Source organism: Drosophila novamexicana, unplaced genomic scaffold, assembly GCF_003285875.2.
Source record: "Drosophila novamexicana strain 15010-1031.04,08,12 unplaced genomic scaffold, DnovRS2.1 tig00000008-arrow-pilon, whole genome shotgun sequence".
Lineage (NCBI taxonomy): Eukaryota > Metazoa > Arthropoda > Insecta > Diptera > Drosophilidae > Drosophila > Drosophila novamexicana.
In genome coordinates, this window is record NW_020824765.1 from 2,941,480 (window position 1) to 2,961,815 (window position 20,336).

Here is a 20,336-nt window from a genome sequence, read left to right on the forward strand (position 1 = left end):
ATCGTAAAGGAGCCATCCATGAATGAAATGTACCATGTTATCGTTCATTATTTTAAAAATGTTATCTACGTCTACAACCAAAATCAGTAGACGTTAATTAAATGGAATTCATGGAATAAACTATGGTATTAGAAGCGCAAAGTACAAATTTTCTACGGCCTTAGCCACTCGATTTTTAAAATGTATTTGGGATTCACATTTTTGGGTCGGACTTTTTTATTTTTTATTTGTGGTCTAACTACATGGCGTCCCAGATTTTTAAACCTCTAGGGGTACCCTCTAGAATATATGGGTGACCGAAACTATTCCTAAAATTCTTGTGAAAAAATATATGCAAAATTATATTTCAAAAGTTATATTTATTTCTTATTAAAAAAACATCTGAAATTGTGGAAAATGCTTTATCAATTGAATCAAATATACAATTAGCATTATTGCTGTAAGCTTTGTTTTCTCTTATCAAGCATCTTGAATGTCCTTTTAGTTTCATTTTTATTGCTGATTCCGCCAATCGTTCATGTGATCTCTTTTCGAATCCAATATTTGGTTTGCCATTAAAGATATCTAACATCGCAGCGACAGACACCACGGAAACGCAGACAGCCTTTCTCGACGGCTCTGTGGCGTGTGACGCATATGCGAAAAATTCAGTCAATCGACTATGTCAAACGGCAAAGGAGAGCGGTCTTCCAAAAGTGCCAGGACGGCGACGCAGGGCCCATAGTTACTTGCTGCCTTCAGGAGGAAACCCTTTGAGGCGTGCAAAATGTTGGAGGCCACTTAGGTGTCAGTAAAACTTTGGCCAAACTGAAGAAGCGCTACTATCGGATTAGGCAAAGTGCGGACGGCAAGGACCCTCTCGGCGCTCGGTCGGTCGGCTGCAGCCCAGTTCCATTGGCGCTCCTCTTGAGCATATTGCGATCGACATTATGGGCCCCTGCCCATTACCACCCTTGGCAATCGGTATATCGCAGTTGTCATGTTTTTTGTTTTTTTGTCATATATTTATACATTTTGTAAATCATGTTGAAAATTACAAATTATTAAGTATTAACTTAAAGTCAATCCGATTTTAAACGATTTGCAAATTCAACTTGTTGAATTTCTTTCCATTCCTTTTTCGGCTTCATTCGTTTGAGCTGTCCATCCCATACTAAATCCACCAATCCTCCTTGTTTTGCTATAACACCCTTAACACGATTAGCAAAATCTATCGCCGATTCTCCATCCTGCCGATACATAGGCGGGAGATACCAAACATCGCAAACAATAGCCCATGAAGTCATCATCATATAAAGATATTGCATCATTGAGTATTTAGAGCTGTTCCAAAACGCATCACCAAATCTAGGATCATATCTGAAATAAACGAACACATTCACCTTTGTGGTTATTGATATTATAATATATAATTTAATAGTAAAAGTTATGAAATTGTACTGGATGGAGTGACTTTCTATAGAAGACCCGCTAGCCACGTTTAGCAAAAACAATTACCTTATTACCTTAATATATCTTTGATTTTTTCTACATTTTAAATCTAATATGTAAATTTAAAATCAAATATGCAATCACTTACTTTATGGCAACGGGATATATAACTCCGCCAACTTCAAAACTTCCCTTTTTAAATTGCATAACAGAAGTATTGTTTATGCAAGTGCCTTCCGGAAATATAAGAATAGGTGGATTATTCGGATCTGATACATGTTGTCTTAATCTTTCTGCAACAGTATGTCGATCTTTGGCTTCTCCTCTTTCAAACCAAATATGAGGAGATGCCCTTGCCAGTGCTCTTTGTAGTACGCCTAGGAAACCACCATGCCTTTGACCAATCTAAAAGTAAAACATATTTTATTTATTTATTTTATTTAGTTATGTAAACATAACACAAAACATTTATAAAATTTAAACGAAATATATAAATAGAAGTTGATTTAAATGTTAACTAAAAGTTTTGCATCCAGTTCTGCTTTTGGGTAAAAAAATGTCTAACCACCTTTTTTTGTTAGTATTCAAAAGCTGGAATAGTTTTTAAATCTTGATTCACGATATAAAACAATATATTGTATTACATGTATACGGGATTCTGCAATTAACGTGCAACCGAGGTCAGCTGATTAAGATTTTTTAAAATGTAAACAAGTAAAATGTAAGCAAGTAAATCTGGTAAGACCGCGATGAAGGTTGTTCCTACCCACGGCATAAGGTAAAACCTCTACGGGAGTATGGTGCGATAATTCGTACTAGGCGACCGGTGGCCTAGTCGAAGATGATTGTAGAGGACAGTTCAGCGAGGTGGGTCTGGAGGTATGTGTGATGGAGATTCAGCTGGAGATTCATCTTCAGATGAATTGTCAAAAGTCCTATGCAATGATGTGTGCAAAGAGCAGCGTCGTTGCCCTGCTGCCCTGAAATCAGGTCCACCGCCGCTGTTATTATGAATGATGTCAGTTTTAAATATACTTTTGTGAGTTCAACTGACTGGGGTGTGTCGGTGAACCTTAGTGGCAGATTTTCCTGGGTGTTCGAAGTGAGCATGTAATGCAACATTGCGTATTTGGATGAGGTGCTACTACAGTTATCCTTGGTCTTGACGCGAATGCGCTTTGAATGAGTAATCGGGAGTGTGAGAGAATGATCAGGTGGTGGGTAAAAAGAAAGTGCTGGCTTGCCAGACAGTGATTATGCTAGGTAGTCTGCCTGTGTGTCGTTAGGAGAGTCCTTTTTATCTTGATGTACACGATTTAAATGCGATTGCCATTGTTTCAGAGTTAATGGTTAGCTGAAGGGGACGTGTAGAGTTTAGGGCTAAGTGAGAGCAAGAGATTATTGAATTAATATGTTTTATCCAGCCGGATAGCCGGTGGGACACAAGGGAGAATGGGCGAGCGAATTATCGGTTTGTTAGTGATGCGTTTCCCGTTGACCAGAATTTCTTCTTGTTTACCCGCCTGGCGGCTTAATCTATTATTAACTGCTTATGTCGTCGTTTGGGGAACAGGAACAAGTAAGCATTACACTCCTTACATTGAGAAATCATAGCATAATCCTAACATAATCTGCTTATGACATTGCTATTGAAACAACTGATTAAGTTTATGCATATATTGATACAATAACTATAATATATGGTGTATATGAACAATCCATCAAGCAATCGATAGAAATCGATATCGAAATTCTGATTTTTGAGCAAATCATGTAGGTTTTATATGTAGCTTTTTGAATAGTATATATTGTAGAGAAATTTTGCCAAAATGAATTAACGTCGCCACGGGTATCCAAACGGAACTTATTATATGCGGGGGACAGCAACGGCAACCAGCACATAAATACCGGGTAGGTTATAAAGGTTTTAAGTTAAGCTTTATTACATCTTTTGCAATATAATTTTTACGAAGCACGTGGCTACGCCGGGTCGTAGCCAAAACGAGAAGGAATAAGGGATGGTCCAGTTATTAACTTAGGGGTGAGGGTGCCGATATTTCGATAAAGTAATCGAGATATTTGTTGAACTGTTGAGTTAACGACAAGGCAGGACCTGTAGAAAGGAATAATGTTGGTTGCGCTCTTTTCATAACACTGCCCCTCTGTGATTTGAGCCTTCTCGCCGAGTACATTCGTGGTTAGTCCTTGGTAAGGGGCAAAGCGGTTGACGTGAACCGTTATCGTCGTGTGCTTTCCAGGGATGCGTACCTCATAAACGAAGTCAGAGTGGCAGCGTGCTACGGTCGTCGATCCAATCCAATCTGACTGTAATTTCGGGCATTAACCGACTCTGCGCGTCGATGAGTACAACCAAGTGAAGTCACAGGGAACGCAGACCGTACTGCACCTTATTTATTTCTGCGGCCGCTTGTAAATGTTAGCGGACGTGAGCAGGATAGATTCTGCGTCGGGCGACCGAACATTAGTTCCGAGGTCAGACGAAGATGTCGACTCAAGATCAGTTGTACGCGCAAAATCCAAATAGCTTCGGGAAGGCAGAGCGGAATGCCCATATCGCAAGTGGGAGCAACTGGTCCAAGTCTCTTTGATTGGTCCAGAAGTATCCGATTAAAACGTCCAACCATCCCGACCGGTTGGAATGGCGTTGTGCGCGTTTTCTTCACGTCGAGGATTCGAAGGCAACACTGGAATATTTTCGACTCGATGTTTCAGCCTTGATCCGAGTGGTGTTTCAGGAAGCGACGTACTCCTCCCATTTGGGATAGTAGAAGACAACTGCGATATACCAATTGCCAAGGGTGGTAGTGGGATCAGAATGTCGATCGGAATACGCTCGAGGGGAGCGTCTATGGAACTGGGCTACAGCCGACCGACCGTGCACTGAGAGAGTCCTTTCCTGGCTTTACACTTCGGGCACCGAGCGCACCAGATTGCTCATCCGCACTCTGCCCAATCCAAAAGTAGCACTTTTTCAGTTTGGCCAACATTTTACTGACACCAAAGTGTCCTCCAGTAGAAGCATTAGCTGAAGGCAGCGAGGCTCTATGGCCTCTGCGTCGACTTCCGTATTCATGGTCATCAGCACGCCTTGGTCTAAGTACAGGGTACTAAGCATATGCCGTCTCACCCAAGATGGCACATTTTGGAAAGCCGTTTTTCTTTGTTCAGCCTAGACAAACCCATCTTCAGAGTCGGATCTTCGTTTTGCCGCTTGGCTTAGTTGCAGGAATAGGACACCTTGATTGTCGCTCAGCTCGGCTTTTTCGCATATGCGGCACTTACCACAGGGACGACGAAAAATCTTCGGCCAACTAGGTAGTAATGATTATGCTTGGTTACCAGTACTATGAGTACTCTCCTGTTTCGTCCCGCGGAACTAAAAGTCTTGGAGTAATATTCCAATACGCGTTCTTGCCCTCCCTGGCTCTGAAAAAGGCTTCAGCGCCATGGGGATCTGGGAAGGTGATACCGAGCGACTCCGTCAACTTTTTTTTTGAGAGTCGAAAGCTTCTTGGGCGGCAGGGGACCATAGGTAAACTCATACAACGGCCGAGCTATCGTCAGATAATTAACTTCGGTGCGGAAAAATTACACTTGCATGGACTCAGCTTCAGGCCGGCTTATTTCAGACGATCGGAAACCTCCAGATAGACCAGCACAGACTTCCATGGGACACCAGCGAAGAGGCTGTCCATCAACCGATAAAAGGTAGCCGGGGTATTTGTCAGACCAAACGGCATGACGGTAACTTCATAAAGCCAAGCGCGAGCATTTGGTGTTTGTAGAAGAGGGTATCCTCTATATAATCTGCCTAGTACATTGTAGACACATTTCGTATTTTAGTTGTATTCGTTATATTTCTTCTTTGGACCAGAGTTATTCTGCTACAATAGAAGTGGTTCTTTGTTTTTTCAACCAGTGGTTTAACCGGCGACTGCCAGGTAGTAACTACGGGAACCAGATCTTCGAAGAACTATATTTTGACGATTGACACAATAGGTTGGCCAAAGTTCGCAACAACTGTTGATCCAAATAATATTTTCTAAACTATGTACACAAATCAAAATAACATATATTAGTTTGGTATAAGATCCTCTTTCCTGCCAGAGTGAGTGTTTTTCGGCAGAATTAAAGGTAAAACTCATGGCTACCTCGGTTCTAGAACGATCAACTAAATATGGTAGAAAAAAGTCATCAATGACCTCTTTTAAAGAGGTCTTGACGGGTCCTAATGTTGGTTATAACCTCAAAAACTCCCCACTCTGATACTACTGACTACAACTTTTTACATGCAATCTTTAGTAGCAAAAACATATTCCTAATATACATCTTTAACTATTAAAACCAGATCCCTAAAACAAGATATGCTAATTAAAGTGAAAAATCAAGACGAGTTATCGATGATTTAAATGTTAACTTGATTCTGAGTGCCATTGAAGAACGGATGGGCGTATACGGATACGGATACGGCGTACATAGATACGGACAGACATACTAAACGGATATGGGTAAGCTATTTTTACTTATCACGAATATATATACCTATCGGAAAAGCTACAGGCTACCCATTACACAAACTTGAACAGACCTTTCGACCTGTTTTATAAAATGTTTACGAGTTTATACACTTGTTTTCCGATAGTATGAAATATACATTAAGTTAATCAGAGGTAATATACGGTATAAATTTCATTATATCATTAATTTATCAAACCTTTAATTCCCATCATTATTGTCCATGTTAATGATGCATTAAAGTGTCCTCACATATAATATATTATTAAGTATGAAACCAGGAGTTTAGTCAGATATTTTGTGCATATTCCTCTAAATTCTTAAATTGTCTTACCAGAGAATAGGTCGTATCACACATCAGTACTAGTACATCTATAGGGCTTGTATGATTTGCCACACAAATACCTGATGACGGTCGATTATCCTCATTATGGTAAGTTATAACTGCAGAAATAGCGCTGGACAAGACGCCAAAACAGTGCCCAAGAACCTTATTCACAATTTCCCGTTTTTCATTGCCATCCTTTAGATTTCCCACAGCAGCTGTACATGCTGTTAACCACACTACCTGAGATTGCATAAAACAAAAGGCGTGTTGAAGAAATTGATATTGTGTTGAAATTGTCTCAGCTGATTAATTAGTCTTATAATTATATTATTTTATTTAACTTAAATTATTTGGTTCCATAGTCAATTATTAGTCATTTCCTGAATAATTTATATACATATATATATATATACATATATATTTAATAACAATATATATCTCTTGTAGGTTTTGAGACAAACGAGTTCTTACATACGTATAGGCGGACGGGCGGACACGCAGACATGGCTAGATTAACTCGCCTATTCATCGTGATAGAGAATATGTATACTTTATGGGGTCGGACGTGCTACCTTCTGCCTGCTTTATAAATAATATTAAAATATATTTTAATATAAAAAAAAAAGGAATGGTTATACAAATTTGAGGCAATTCTTGAAGGTAAAGGAATCAAATGTAATAGTAAACAAATGCGGTTTTAGTAAAATTATTTTCAAAATTCAGTCGTTTCTGTATACTGTGCTTCTACGCTTCTGTTAAGAGAGTTGTAGAGTTGCAAGTTTACAATGCCTCTCAACAAAGGCTACTACACCCAGACTATTGTCTTCGAAGTATTGCAAATCTGCAGCACTAAAAATAAACAATTTAGAGGCTCTAGTCGGGACTTCCCGTCTAGGGGATATCCTAAACCCTCTTCTATCAACATCAAATGCAGCTCGCGCTACGGCCGCAATTATTTTAATAGTTCATTAAAAAAAAAAAAAAAATAGGATTCTAGCCTGACGACCATACACGCCTCTACTTGACAGCCATACCGACAATTAACACTCGACGAAAAGTTTTAAAATAGCGGCACACACACACAGAGCAAAAAAAAAATACAATCGCAATTGCAATTGCGACGCTGTTGGTAGAGTTCAATAAAGACGCGCATTAGCGTGTGTGTGTACATGCATACAGAAATTCTTGCAGTTTGCGGAAGCTGCCGCAAATACGAGGCCAGCCAAAACATAATAACTTTTCTGTTTCTTAACCGATCTTGATGAAATTTTTAAGAGTAGATCTTATTGTGCTATAGAATATTCGTATATTCTAAAAGGACAATTGCATTAAAGTTGTGGCTTAAATTGGTAGATAGTTCAAATTGGTTTACCTAATTGATTTATAGCAATGGGGTGTAGGCAGGGGTCTGGCAATGGCAATAATATTAAGGCTACTTGATATACTTGATATACTATTTTAGAAGGTACTTATCAAGTCTGGTGACTCTAGCTCTTAAAACTTACAAGATTTGCTCAAAAAACAGGATTTCGATGTCGATTTTTATCGATTACTTTGAAACTGGGCAAGTTATCGATTATCGGTTTTTCGTCGGTCACTCAAAGATTTCACGTTGATTGTACATTCCTTGTTCTCTCTATTGGAATACTGCAAAGCTTTATAACATGCATGTCTCAAATCGAACCAACCAGGAAATTGTCATTGCTTTTATTAGAACTGTGTGGATCACATCTGCCCTCAAAGCTCTACTATAAAATAGATAGATTCTTTGTACGCAGATACCCAATACCTTTTTTTTATGGAGTGACACGCAAATTGTGCTGCACGAGATTCATCTAAACACCACCACGTTATCCACAGCTGTTGTCAATGAAGTTTCAGAAATCCAAGAAGGAACAGCACACCTGCTTTTTGGGAACAAGCCCAACAGCTGTGGCCAAAGGAGAAGCGAGTTGACATTGACTTGGAGATAGTAGAAAAAGAAACCCAAAAATCAGCAATAGCCCAATTGTCACCTTTCCAAATGTGGCTGCAACGCACGCATTGTTTGCAATTCATAAGCCAAATATTTTACTGATGAGATATTGCGGAAGGTCAAGCACGCGAGCAATAACTTCATGTTAACAAACGCCAAATTATATTTATATGACATACAGTTTATTAATGTGTTTTTATTAATACTGTTTAAAAAATAATATTGGGCTGTGCTGAGGAATACAAAGTGCATAGAATTGCGACACTTTCAGCATTTTATAACTTTTTGTTACACAAACAAATTCACTCGAACGGGTAACGCTAAATAATATCTGCTGGTAAGAGTATAAAATAACTATTAAAAAAAGTAAAAATAAAAAATGTCTTACCTGCTTATTATCTTTTCTCATTAAGGACAATTACAGTTTAATTACGAAATATACAAAGTGAAAATTTGTTAAATTCAGTAACGCAAAGACGATCACAAAAGCCACAAGTATAACACACATACTTTCGTATACATATAAAATTTAATAAAATCCGTAATCATACTGGATTTATTGCATATTGACAATTACGTTGCTTCAAATAATAATTATTGATTTTTTCGCTATGACGTAAGTGTTTAGCTTCAATAAAATGATTATATTTAATTTTGTTAAATGGAAAATGTTTACGAAAACTGCAATTATTGAATGAGCCTAAGCAAATAAACAATAAAATTAAAAACGCGATTTTACTGTAGTTTTCAATAAAATTAAATAACAAATTAAATTTTATATGTACACGTTTCTTTTTTGTAGTATAAAATCTTCTTTCTCACCAAGGAAAATGTACAGTCTGTTGATAGTATTGCCACGTCCAAAGGGGAGGTGTGATTTGCTACACAAAACCCAGAAGTTTTGGGTTTATATTGCTTATTGTGAAATACTATGAGTGATGACAAAGAACTTGATATGAGGCGAAATGTAATTTTGAAAGATAGGTCCGCTAAGGGGTGCCGCAAAAATCGATAGGGTATTAAAGCCACAACTGTGTTTGTAACAACTGCAAATAAAACCTAAGAACCAAAGTAAGATATTAATAAGAGAAATGATAGTCAGAACACTGAATTGTATGCACTTATAAAGTGTACTTGAGAGCCTCTCTATGAGATGCTAAATATATTAACATATATGTATGGATATTTTCTCGATTATATGTATGCAAATGACAACAAATTCACGTTTAAAAACTTTTTTGCCACGACTTAGGTTTTTGTTTATATATAAGTATGTATTACCCGTCTGGTTTCAACTGTTTGAAATTTAAATATCAACAATCCAAGGATATTGCTTTAAAAGTGCAGAAGTGTTTTGTTTTGATAGTCTTAGTTGGAACGAGGGATGCAAATTTGTAAATAAAATTTATTTTTAAATCCTTAACTCGGTCCAAAATTGACCTATTCATATAGACAAATGACCATGGCCAACCGATTCGTAATAGTTGATAGTTTTAAATCAGAATAAGTATAAAAATATGTATTTCCTAAGGTTTGAATGCACTGAGTATATATGTAGTTTAATCGTTATAGGAGCGTATGAGACAAACTGACACGGGCGTGCAAACGGTAGAACATACTTGATACGACATAACAATAATTAATACTTTCATAACAAGTATGCTTTGTAAAGTCCAGGAAGATATGTATACACATATCGTTATGTTTCCTTCTGGATCACCAAGAAATTGATATTCGACCAATCGTTCGTATGACAGCTTTGTTATATAGTGGTCCGATCCAGCCGCTTTCGACATTTGTACTGGGTGCAACAGAAAGAGGGAGTATGAAATATTTCATGACGATAGCTTTAAAACTGAGAGACTAGTTCGCATAGAACAGACAGACGGACACGGCTATATCGACACGGCTTTTGATACTGATCAAGAACATGGATACCTTATGGGGTCGGAGATGTCTCCCTCTATACGTTAAACATTTCTAGACAAATTTATTATGTCCTCTGAAGGGAATAAAAATGGAAGCTTGAGTTGAGTAATTGAGTGAGTGGGGCGTACTTGAGTAATAAATATACAAATCTTGTTAGACAAACAAGAGGCTGAAGGCAGAAATAACGAGAGCACAGGTCGAAAAAGCGACCAGTGCGCGAAAGTAAAATCAATTTACAAATGAACGTTTGCGCATGAAAGCTCGTGCACAAGAGAAGCGAGGCGCAGATAATTAAAATCAATGAAGCAGTTTTCGCACAGAGCTATTAGAGCAAGCGCACAAATTCACAACAAGACATAATTAATATAATATTAAAAACTTTTTCTTTAAAATATAGGTTTAAGAGTCGCGGTTTTTGAAGAAAAAAAACGAAAGCAAATTAAAAACATGCCTTTATATTTATCAAAATCTATATATGAATTTTTACTGAATATCAGCATATGCACACCACACAACAAACAATATAATCGTGATTATAATTATATTTATAGAATACGAAAAAGTATACACTTATATAAGTATGTGTGTGTGCACATGTATACAAAATTGATATGTTTGACGCTAAATACGACTAAATTGACCACACAGATTTAGGATAACTTTGGGGTCTAAAAAATTTTCTGCAGTAGATTGCGAAGATCTCTGTACCACAAAACATTCGCTTATTTGCAAAACGAATTAAGCATTAAAATTATACTATACAAAGAGCTGATAATCAAATTTGAATCTAGCTCTTAGAGCCAAAGGAAATGCTTAAAAACCAGATTGCGTAAACAATTTTTATCCATTGTTTGAAAACGAGTTATCGATAATTTGGGATTGTACTACGAGCGTACTAGCAGAGCTTAGCTGAAGAAGTGCATCACGCAAAATTATTACCGAAGGAATTTGCGCAGCGGTATTCTGCAGCTTTACAGAAGTTGGAAGAGGACCGAAACACCTATAAAAAGGAATCTAGCTTGTGAAATTAATTTAATTCAACTATGGATATCACCGTTAACTGTCTTATTCCGTAACTTCGTACCTATCACACTTTTAAATTGTCTTATTCCGTAACTTCGTACTTATCATTCAGTTTGCCGTCATTACTACTTACAAATAAAATGAATTTAAAATTGGTAAAAATAAGGTACGAATACCAAATTTCAAACCAATTGTAATCAGAGCAAGTAATGTTTTGTCACATCAAAGATCATTACGTTGAATATTTAAACCACAAACTTATTTAGCAGCAAAAGATATGCCATTAATCTTAATTTATGCATTAAAATTGCTAAGGTTATAAATATACGTACACCAATAAAGCACACTAAGACGCGAAGTGGCATTAATATAAAATATCGAATTGCAAATCCAACCATCCATATAAGCGTTATTTTCCAGGATATAAATTCATAACGTCGGTTAGTTCGCGTCAGCATGTTCCAGCTTTTAAGCTCTTCAGCCTGAAAACGTGAGGTAACATCGTCTTCGATAATAGCTTCTACGCCAGACTTCACGTAATCTAAACAATTTTCCAAATCGAAATTTATTTCCTCCTATAATTAAATAAGAAATATTAAATAAGTGGTTACTAGATTTTGATATGTCATTTTATCATTTTAAACATATTTATTTTAACAATTTTATATTTTATCAAGTAAAAAAATTTCAGTCTGGTTGAACTGACTTAGTAATACTCTGTTTATGGATTAATTACCTTTTCAGTCAAATTAGGCTTATCATTAGTAATTTCCTGAGCTTGAGGCAGTAGAACCGCATCTCGGGTTATAAGCCCTGCTCCACTGGATACTTCGTTTGAGTCCTCGCCCTTTATTGGTTCCAAACGAAGATTTTCATCGGTATCTTTCTTTTTTTCGGGGATCCTCGAATTTTCATTTGAAGCCGACTCTATGCTGACACGGCCATACTAAAAATACAAAATGTGTAGTAAATTAAAAAGTAAAAAAAGTAAAAAACGATAAAGTTGCGCAATGCTTTTTCTCAGTGTAAAACTTTTGAACACAGAACCAAAACTGTGAATCTAAGGCACTGAAGCAAGGGAATTAATATTTTTATATTTATATTCCGATTACAATAAATAGTTTGATACTGTTGCGGGCGCTTAGCAAACTTCGATTTGAGAGAGCTTGAGGAAGTTTGAGCTGCGTCAGTAATTATACGTGGGATTGTGCTCCGAAGGGAACACTGACATGGCCGTAATTTGTATGGTAAATTGTTTATGTCTACTAGAAGGGGACAGTTTTATCTTGACCAATGTCGTTGTTATCAACAAGCTGCGTGTCTGCAATATTAACTAAGTACTTATCTTATATGCTATGGCATTCAATATATAGTGTGTTGATATATGTTTGTAATTATGTAATTATACAATACACTATAAAATCAACTTAACAATCGCAATGGTATGGGTTTATGTAATTTAAAATTTGGCTGCAAGGCCTTTACAAATCATTCATTTATATATATATATTCAAGTAGCTACGTAAAATTGTGACATGTAGCTTCTCTTGGTGACTAGCTGTTAAGACCTAACAAATTTTTATCAAAAATTAAGATTGCGATATCAATTATCGGAAACAAAGTCATACTGCGCGGACAGGGAGGACCCAAATTTCAAGTCTCTCGCTCTTAAAGATTCTGTGATCCTTGCGTTCATACATACGGACGGGCAGACAAATCCTTGACAGGCAGACAGAAACACATGGCTAGATCGACTCGGCTACAGATGCTGATCAAAAATATATATGTATTCTTTATCGGAGATGCTTCCTGCTGCCTGTTACATACATTTCCGATGGGTTTACTGTATAGAACACATACATATAAAATCTCGTACAGAATTTGCTGCCCAGTTTACACTGAGGTTGAAAGCTTATTGGAGAAATCCGATATGTTCCCATCTCTGATTGGAATAGTTTTATACACTTACAAAAACACACATACACGCGTTGAAAGTTGCATACTGACAAAGACTGACCGGCGTATACTGATATGAGATCGGCGCGTGAATGAGTTCCCCACATCACTATTGAATTCACAATTTCACCGTCTTGGTCAGCACGGCCATGACATACATACATACATATGTATACTGAGTTAATTTACGAAATTAAGTTGATGCCAAATACATGGTATGATTGGTGCATTAAATGAGCTTACAAATGAATTCCATATGCTAAACGCAGTTGCATTTATATATATACTTGTTTTTAAATCCAATATTATTTGATAATGGCGATATTATCGGACGAGCTATATTTATGAACTTCTTAAATTAAAAGATAACAATGAAACAAATTAATAAGGTGTCACAATTTGATATAGAAATATTTACCTACATATATATTAGAAATATTCATATGAAAACATAACGTAATAATTCACTTAATTTACCTCAAATATCCTTAAGAGAAGGGAAACGTACGCCTTCCGAACACCAACAGATTTGTTGATTGCTGATAAAATAATCAAGAATGAAATAAATCCCGTTAACGGAATCCAACAAATATTTACGATTCCGTATAACATTCTATTTCAATTTCTATAGTTTATTTTATTTTAATATCGAAGGTAGAATTAACAAATCTCAGGTCTTTTGACAACTTAGGTGAACAATAGAGATGACCGATAACTACTTAGCAGTTACACCCTTGAGTATTTAAATAGTACTAGTTACGACTATTGTAAGTTTATAAATTAGCACTGCTGTTAATTTTTGGAGTACGTTTAGTACCGTAGATAACCATTATAATTTATGAGGGTACCATTTTCACATGAATTTTGATATACCAAACCATGAACAAAGTGCCAAACCTCGTGAAAATCAGATGAGATTTGACCGATTTATGGGGTGGAACATTTTGATCTATTTGTGCAGGGCCAGCAGAGATGCATATGGTTAAAACATTTAGTTCTCTATTAATTTATTTTATCTGATAACTTTCTGCACCATCTCTTGCTACCTTAAGGCCATGAAGGAACAGAGTAGATTCCCCTGCAAATTAACATATTCACAGTAAAAGCAGCAACTATATACAATTAAAATATATTGTTACACCATATTGACATTGGAATTTAGAATGCCCATTGATTTTGTATGTGGGAGTAGACGCAATTAGCTATTAATTGTTTAATGCGAACGCTTGAAATCCGTGCCAATGAGATCGATATTTACCCAGGAAAGTAATTTTTTTTAGATAAGTTTAAAGCAACAAGTTTTGACATCAGATTAAACGTAGGCATGGTAGAATATTGAAGTCACCAATTTTTGTTCCATTCCACTGTCCCAAAAATTAAGCAGCCTCAACTCATCTCTAATGTTGGATAAAGATGGACACACATTATTTTGTTCTAATAGTATAAGCAAAAAACATAACATAAGAAATCACGAAAGATTTAAAATGAGCGGAGCTCATAGAGAAACAGTTCAAAAGCAAATTCACCAGGATTGGGCAAATCGAGAGTATATTGAAGTTATTACAGCAAGCATAAAGCGGATCACGGACTTTTTGAATTCGTTTGGTAAGCCCTCATAATATTTTTCATCACCTAACACCTGTAGTTGTGATCAGTATAATAAAACAAAATGAAAGATACATGTTTAGGCCAGCCGGTATTTAATTTACAAATTGCAAATGGCTCATTATCATCTTAAATAGTTTGTTCATGCATGTAAGAACTTATTAAATCAAGGCGACAACTAATTTTATGCAAATGTTATACACAATTTAAGACTCATATTGTCGCTTAACTATTCAACTCATCAAATCATTTAAATGCAGACTTATTTATTGAAAACAAACTTCTCTTTTGTTACAACAAAAAAAAAAAAACAACAACAAGAAAGTATGAATTTCTGAGGCACGCCCAAGTTAAAATATCCTTGCTTAATTATTTTGCTTATATGTAAGAATAATTAGGCTCATAAATGAAAATACAATATTTTGCCAAACAAAAACTCACTTTCCATCCGATTATTCCTATATGATGTATAATATAGTAGTGCGATCCTTACAAAAGATTTCACGCATATGTAAATTAGCAGCAAAGTTTAAATGCCGAGTTTGGTAAAGCTATCTTGATAAGCAAAAAAGCTTTCCATGCAAGATATGATATAGTGCTCCGACGCGGCCTGTTCCGATATACATGTGCAAAAGTTTAAAGACAAAGAAAAAGAAGAAGACAGACGGATAGTGCTATCTCGATACGGCTGTTGGTGTTATACAAAAATATATATACTTTATGGAGTAGGAGAGGTGGCTCTTTATACGTTGCACATATGAAACAATTGTAATACGTTCTACAAGAATATACAAATTGGTAAAATAAATGTTAACAGCTTATCACCTTGAGTTACGGTTAATCTCCATCCGTGCAGCGTAAATTGCGATCTTTTATGACGTCAGACGTTTCAATTCCAAAACCTATTTTACCAATCAATTACGGGCTGGTCACACTTGTAATGGTAAATTACAAAAACAAATATCCATACAAAAGGCAAACATCATGAATTAGAAATTGCAAAACTCGACTGATTGTGCGAATTTTTAAAATTAGTCCAAGTACGATATAATAAGTCATAAGACTCGGCAAGAATTGTGCTTTGAAAAATTCAAGCAAAACTTAAGCTATCGGCTCCAAAATTAAATGCGAATATTGGAATGCAGTGGATCAACTTATTGTGCAAAAGCAGTTCGCTTCATTGAGCTATTTCAATTAATTTACCGTAATAACAAAACGTAGAGTAAGACTGTAAACATATATAAAGACTTTCTAAAAAGACGATTTTTTTCAGATATGTCCTGTCGATCCAGACTTGCGGTACTCAATGAAAAACTTACGATATTAGAACGCCGTATAGACTACTTGGAAGCTTGCGTAACCCAAGGAGAAACATTAACATAGATGTTTCATCCATATGCTAATATTTAAATTAGTAGTAAGGTTTGGCTTTTTTATTCATAAAATACATTAATAAATACAGTATCAAATATTATTATGTAATTTGCTTTAATTTCTCTCTAAAGCGCGTTTTATATTTTTAAAATGATCCTTTCAATTTGAACCCGAAACTGAGCCTTAAGCATTAGGAGGAGGGTGTTGCTTGAAAGCAGAATGAAACAGTATGAAAAACGTTTTTTAATTCGTTATAATTTAGATATCTTACCACAATTTGGAGCTTTATATGTCAATTTTTATACGAAATTGTCGAAGAAAAGCTAGTTTAGGAGATTGTAAAGTGGACGGTAGTTAGTAATAATATAGCATCTAAAGTTTAGATCAACAAAATGCAAAAGAAAAACATTTTTTTTAACTATTTTATTATAAATATTTATTAGCAGACAAATAAACGTTTAAAAATAAAAAACACATTATAATAGTAGACTTACGACCTAAAAAGTAAACGCCAACAAAATTAAAAATTATATAACAATATAAACATTATTTGGAAAGTCGAAATTATATACTATATCGTGGCTTTGGAAAAGTTTAAAGTTTGGATGAAAATATTTTACTACAATAGTGCCAGAATTGTTGGAGTCTGTGTCTGAGAGCTAAATCTACAAATTATTTACATAATTTACAATATATTTTGACCAGTTACATTTTTAATACGGCTTTATTTGTTACCGTATGGATCTATACGCTGGTGCCAACACAACGCTGTGTTTAAGTCAAGTAAGTTGTCCAGATAGATACCCGTAGCGAATATGGTTCTCCTTAAGCATGGCCACGTTGTTGAGCTAGAAATCGTTACGATTTGTTTGCTTGAGCGCTAACATGCAATGCTGAGACTTTTCGCCGTTGATGCAGATGGAATGGCCCAATACCAAAAGCGATCCAAAACCTTGTGTGTAAGTGTAGCGCCCTACTTCTATGTGCCTGCTTTGGTAAGGATGGTGTCATCCGCGTAACAAAAGAAGGAAGGCTGGCTTTTTGCATATTCAGGTACTGTATTCGTAGCTGCTGCTGTGAATGCCCTACATAATGATTCCGTAGGCGATGCCGTTGGTGGAAATGCCGGGACGTCTGGTGTCGGTTTGCTTGGTCCGCAGCTGTCAGCGTTGTCTTTGCTGTCGTAGTTAATATTGGTGCTATTGTTACAGTGGAACCGAATTATGCTGTTGAGGTTCCTGCAAAATGGGATCATCATATTAATTTTCTTCCTTTTACAATTTTATTTAATTGAATAAATAAATAATTATAAAACATTTAGGTAATTGTATTAATTTAAATTATTTCTTAGTAAGTCAAAGGCTAGATTCCTACAGCGAGCAAATATCACTGTTGCCATAACCGTAGCATAGATCGAGTAGATTTCATAGGATGTTAGCCGCACTGTGAGAATATTGTATTTGCAATTGAGTAACGGATAAGTTAACGAATAAGTCGAAGTACCGAGTCTTTCCGCGGACCCGGCGCCGAATGCCGCCAGCGCGACGCGCGCCAGGAGCGCAAATATTACGAAGAACAGCAGAAAGAGCCGTCTCGCCAGCTCTGCCCACCTCGTACACCCTGCGGACTAACAACCTGGAGCGATTAGACGGCATGGTTATGTTGATGACCGTCACGGTGACGACCATGTTCTAAGCCAATCCTTACATAAGCCAATCCTTACATACCACTTAGGGGAAAACAGCGGGGGATCTTATCTCCCTTTGAAAAACGATGACATTACCTTTTCATTCAATTTGCTCAACTCTTTATCCGCAATTACATTTTTTTGCTTAAATTGCCACCAATTATTGCTTAATGTGGTAACATGGGTTGATATGTTTTGAAAGCGGTCCAATAAGTCCTCCAACTTTATCTGAAAAAGATTAATTTATATTAAATTCCAGGAAGCGTAACGAAATTAACATACTTTGTGGGCCATTATCTCTTCATGTAGAATTTTTATTGTCTGCCGGAGAGTGTTGTTAACATACATAATTTTGTTATCCACATTTTTTAAATCATTTTCCAATGTTTTTACAATCAAATTAACATCCTTTGTATAATTTGCTGGTGAAGAACAATTTTGAACGGTAGACAATCGACTTATATTGGCCTAAAATTGTCAAGTCCATTAAAATAATAGGTGTATAAGTATATAGTTTACTTTCCTTTATAATATCCATATCAGTCTCGAAGCTTTTCTGCACTTCGACGACCCTTTTGTAATGTTCCTTCATTACATCTATATCAGCCACAACTGCCTCTAATTTAGCTCCAAAGTCAGCGACTATCTTCTCATCCTGACCGTAAATTCTTTGTGAATTTACTGTTGCTTGAAGGCTGCTTAAATTACTTCCCAAAAGTTCTACGTTTTGAGTTAAGTCATTTAATTGGTATACAACCAACGATTGATTTTTTATAAACGATGCTGTTGTTTCATGCCAATGTTGAAGCGTATCCGGAAAAACTTTACTCACTGCAGAAACTATTAAGATTTTTATAATTAATATTAAATTGACTAAAATTAGCATTACAGTCAGCCAAAAAATGTTTCGTACACACTTAATCTTTAAGTTTAATTAATGTAACTTGTTTAGTATATTATTTATACAAAGCCTGTTTGCGTCTAAGAGGAGGATGTTTTTTCCGTTAAGGTGCATTTTGCATGTTTTTGTTTAACAGTTTTTTACCTTCTGGTCAAATGACAGCAATTAAATTAACTTTAGTTAAAAATGAGTTCCATCTTTGGAACCCCGGAGATTATATACCCGTTTAGACATTTGCCTTTTGCAGATATGTGAGGATAATGAAGTCGGAGATGTCTCCTTCTATGAGTTACGCATTTTATAAGAAAATTATAATACTTTTACAGAGCTAAAAAGACTATGGTCTATGGCAATATCAAAATATCTTTAATATCCCAACAGTATCAGTATTATAAGCTATTGCTCTGGACATCGGACTACTGATTCATATTTGCGAAACATATGGAAAATCTATTTTTGTGTCTCGTACTTTGTCATTTTCATTCCACCCTATGTGATGGTAAAAAAATGATTCATGCAAATTCTGGTGGAATTTCCAAAATCTTAAGCGTGCCACCCTTACCACAAAAGGTAACAACGGTAAAAATGTCAGTTTTGCTTGCGCTGTGCGTTGACCAATTAGTCAGTCGCTTAGGATAAACAGTTTTATATATAGAGATTATTGAATTTTATATTATTCAGAAAGACGGAAAACAACAGAAGAGTATGCCGACGCGTGGTCACCGAGAGAATGGGAATTTATTTGTTGAAGATGGGGCGATTTACTAACAATTACGATACAATGGGATATAAATTGGTTATTATTATATATATGTGACGCTGGTACTTCTTCTAAAGTACATATTTGATACGCATTATTCTTGGGCCAACTGTATATGCATAGAAATGAACATTTACCTTCTTCAAACTTTTGTTGATAATCGGAAATCTGTTTACGTAAATCAAAGTACGCCCAGTATAAAAGAGCGAGAACAAACACGATAATTATCCCGAAAAGAACTGGCCCGCACTTACGGATATATATTTGTTTCTTATGATTTCGACGGATATTGGGAGCGCTCATCTAAATCAGAACGAAGACACATGATATATGTGTATGTATGCACATAGAATTGTACATAAAAACATATAAGAGCCATGCATATGCATGAATTAGATTATAAGTTGAACGGGTTTATCAAGGTTAATTTATTACCCATGCTAAATCATCAGGGTCATCGGTGGATACTGACAGTAACTTATCCTGCGAGTTTACGGTGCGGTGGTAGCCCCTCTTTGTGAGGGAATGTGCTATAAGAGCGTCGAGTTCTTTCCGTTTCTTCATTTTTTTTCCTCCGCTAGAACGCAGGGGAACTTCTATGAAATGATTGCAGTTCATTCTGCAATCTATAAATATGAACACTTTCCACTTTATGAACTTATATTTAAGAAGTGTGTTTACATGTTTTAAGTTTATACAAAAAATCGATTCTTTTAAACTGCTTCAATGTTTTGTTATCGATTATTCGATGTTTCCGATGTTCTTAGGCACATCGGCAAGACACGAACATTGTGGAATTGTGTGAAACATAGGAAATCCCATTAGCCGCGT

General features: G+C 36.0%; 3 protein-coding genes across 6 annotated transcripts; 1 reads left to right on the plus strand and 2 right to left on the minus strand.

Moving 5' to 3' along the window:
* Positions 1–995: 995 nt before the first annotated feature.
* On the minus strand, positions 996–13,870 carry LOC115765264 (glycerol-3-phosphate acyltransferase 3-like). 4 transcript variants are annotated; one of them, XM_030709022.1, is made up of 7 exons: positions 13,656–13,870; positions 11,959–12,168; positions 11,555–11,797; positions 9,093–9,329; positions 6,302–6,535; positions 1,580–1,836; positions 996–1,359 (listed from the first exon to the last, which is right to left on the minus strand). In XM_030709022.1, exons 1-7 carry the CDS (start codon positions 13,788–13,790, stop codon positions 1,062–1,064), a joined length of 1,614 nt encoding a protein of 537 aa, XP_030564882.1. In that variant the 5' UTR covers positions 13,791–13,870; the 3' UTR covers positions 996–1,061. The 4 variants fall into 4 exon arrangements, with proteins under 4 accessions (XP_030564882.1, XP_030564724.1, XP_030564645.1 ...); XM_030708864.1 differs by lacking the exon at positions 9,093–9,329; XM_030708785.1 differs by lacking the exon at positions 6,302–6,535 and having other exon boundaries at positions 13,656–13,868.
* A 728-nt stretch (positions 13,871–14,598) lies between these two features.
* On the plus strand, positions 14,599–16,245 carry LOC115761734 (probable protein BRICK1-B). Its single transcript, XM_030703622.1, has 2 exons — positions 14,599–14,783; positions 16,057–16,245. Exons 1-2 carry the CDS (start codon positions 14,663–14,665, stop codon positions 16,164–16,166), a joined length of 231 nt encoding a protein of 76 aa, XP_030559482.1. The 5' UTR covers positions 14,599–14,662; the 3' UTR covers positions 16,167–16,245.
* Positions 16,246–16,275: 30 nt separating this feature from the next.
* On the minus strand, positions 16,276–20,195 carry LOC115761726. Its single transcript, XM_030703611.1, has 6 exons — positions 19,941–20,195; positions 19,643–19,808; positions 18,368–18,684; positions 18,127–18,312; positions 17,941–18,072; positions 16,276–17,395 (listed from the first exon to the last, which is right to left on the minus strand). Exons 1-6 carry the CDS (start codon positions 20,121–20,123, stop codon positions 17,363–17,365), a joined length of 1,017 nt encoding a protein of 338 aa, XP_030559471.1. The 5' UTR covers positions 20,124–20,195; the 3' UTR covers positions 16,276–17,362.
* Positions 20,196–20,336: the final 141 nt, after the last annotated feature.

Coding starts and splice junctions, on each gene's coding strand:
- LOC115761726 (XM_030703611.1), bottom strand. CDS start 20,123: ATGAACTGCAATCATTTCATAGAAGTTCCCCTGCGTTCTAGCGGAGGA. Junction 18,685..19,642: donor TCAACAAAAGTTTGAAGAAG/GTAAATGTTCAT, acceptor AAATCTTAATAG/TTTCTGCAGTGAGTAAAGTT. Junction 18,313..18,367: donor CTGATATGGATATTATAAAG/GAAAGTAAACTA, acceptor TGACAATTTTAG/GCCAATATAAGTCGATTGTC.
- LOC115761734 (XM_030703622.1), top strand. CDS start 14,663: ATGAGCGGAGCTCATAGAGAAACAGTTCAAAAGCAAATTCACCAGGAT. Junction 14,784..16,056: donor GGACTTTTTGAATTCGTTTG/GTAAGCCCTCAT, acceptor GATTTTTTTCAG/ATATGTCCTGTCGATCCAGA.
- LOC115765264 (XM_030709022.1), bottom strand. CDS start 13,790: ATGTTATACGGAATCGTAAATATTTGTTGGATTCCGTTAACGGGATTT. Junction 11,798..11,958: donor AGCCTAATTTGACTGAAAAG/GTAATTAATCCA, acceptor ATTTAATTATAG/GAGGAAATAAATTTCGATTT. Junction 1,837..6,301: donor GTGATACGACCTATTCTCTG/GTAAGACAATTT, acceptor TTTTACTTTTAG/ATTGGTCAAAGGCATGGTGG.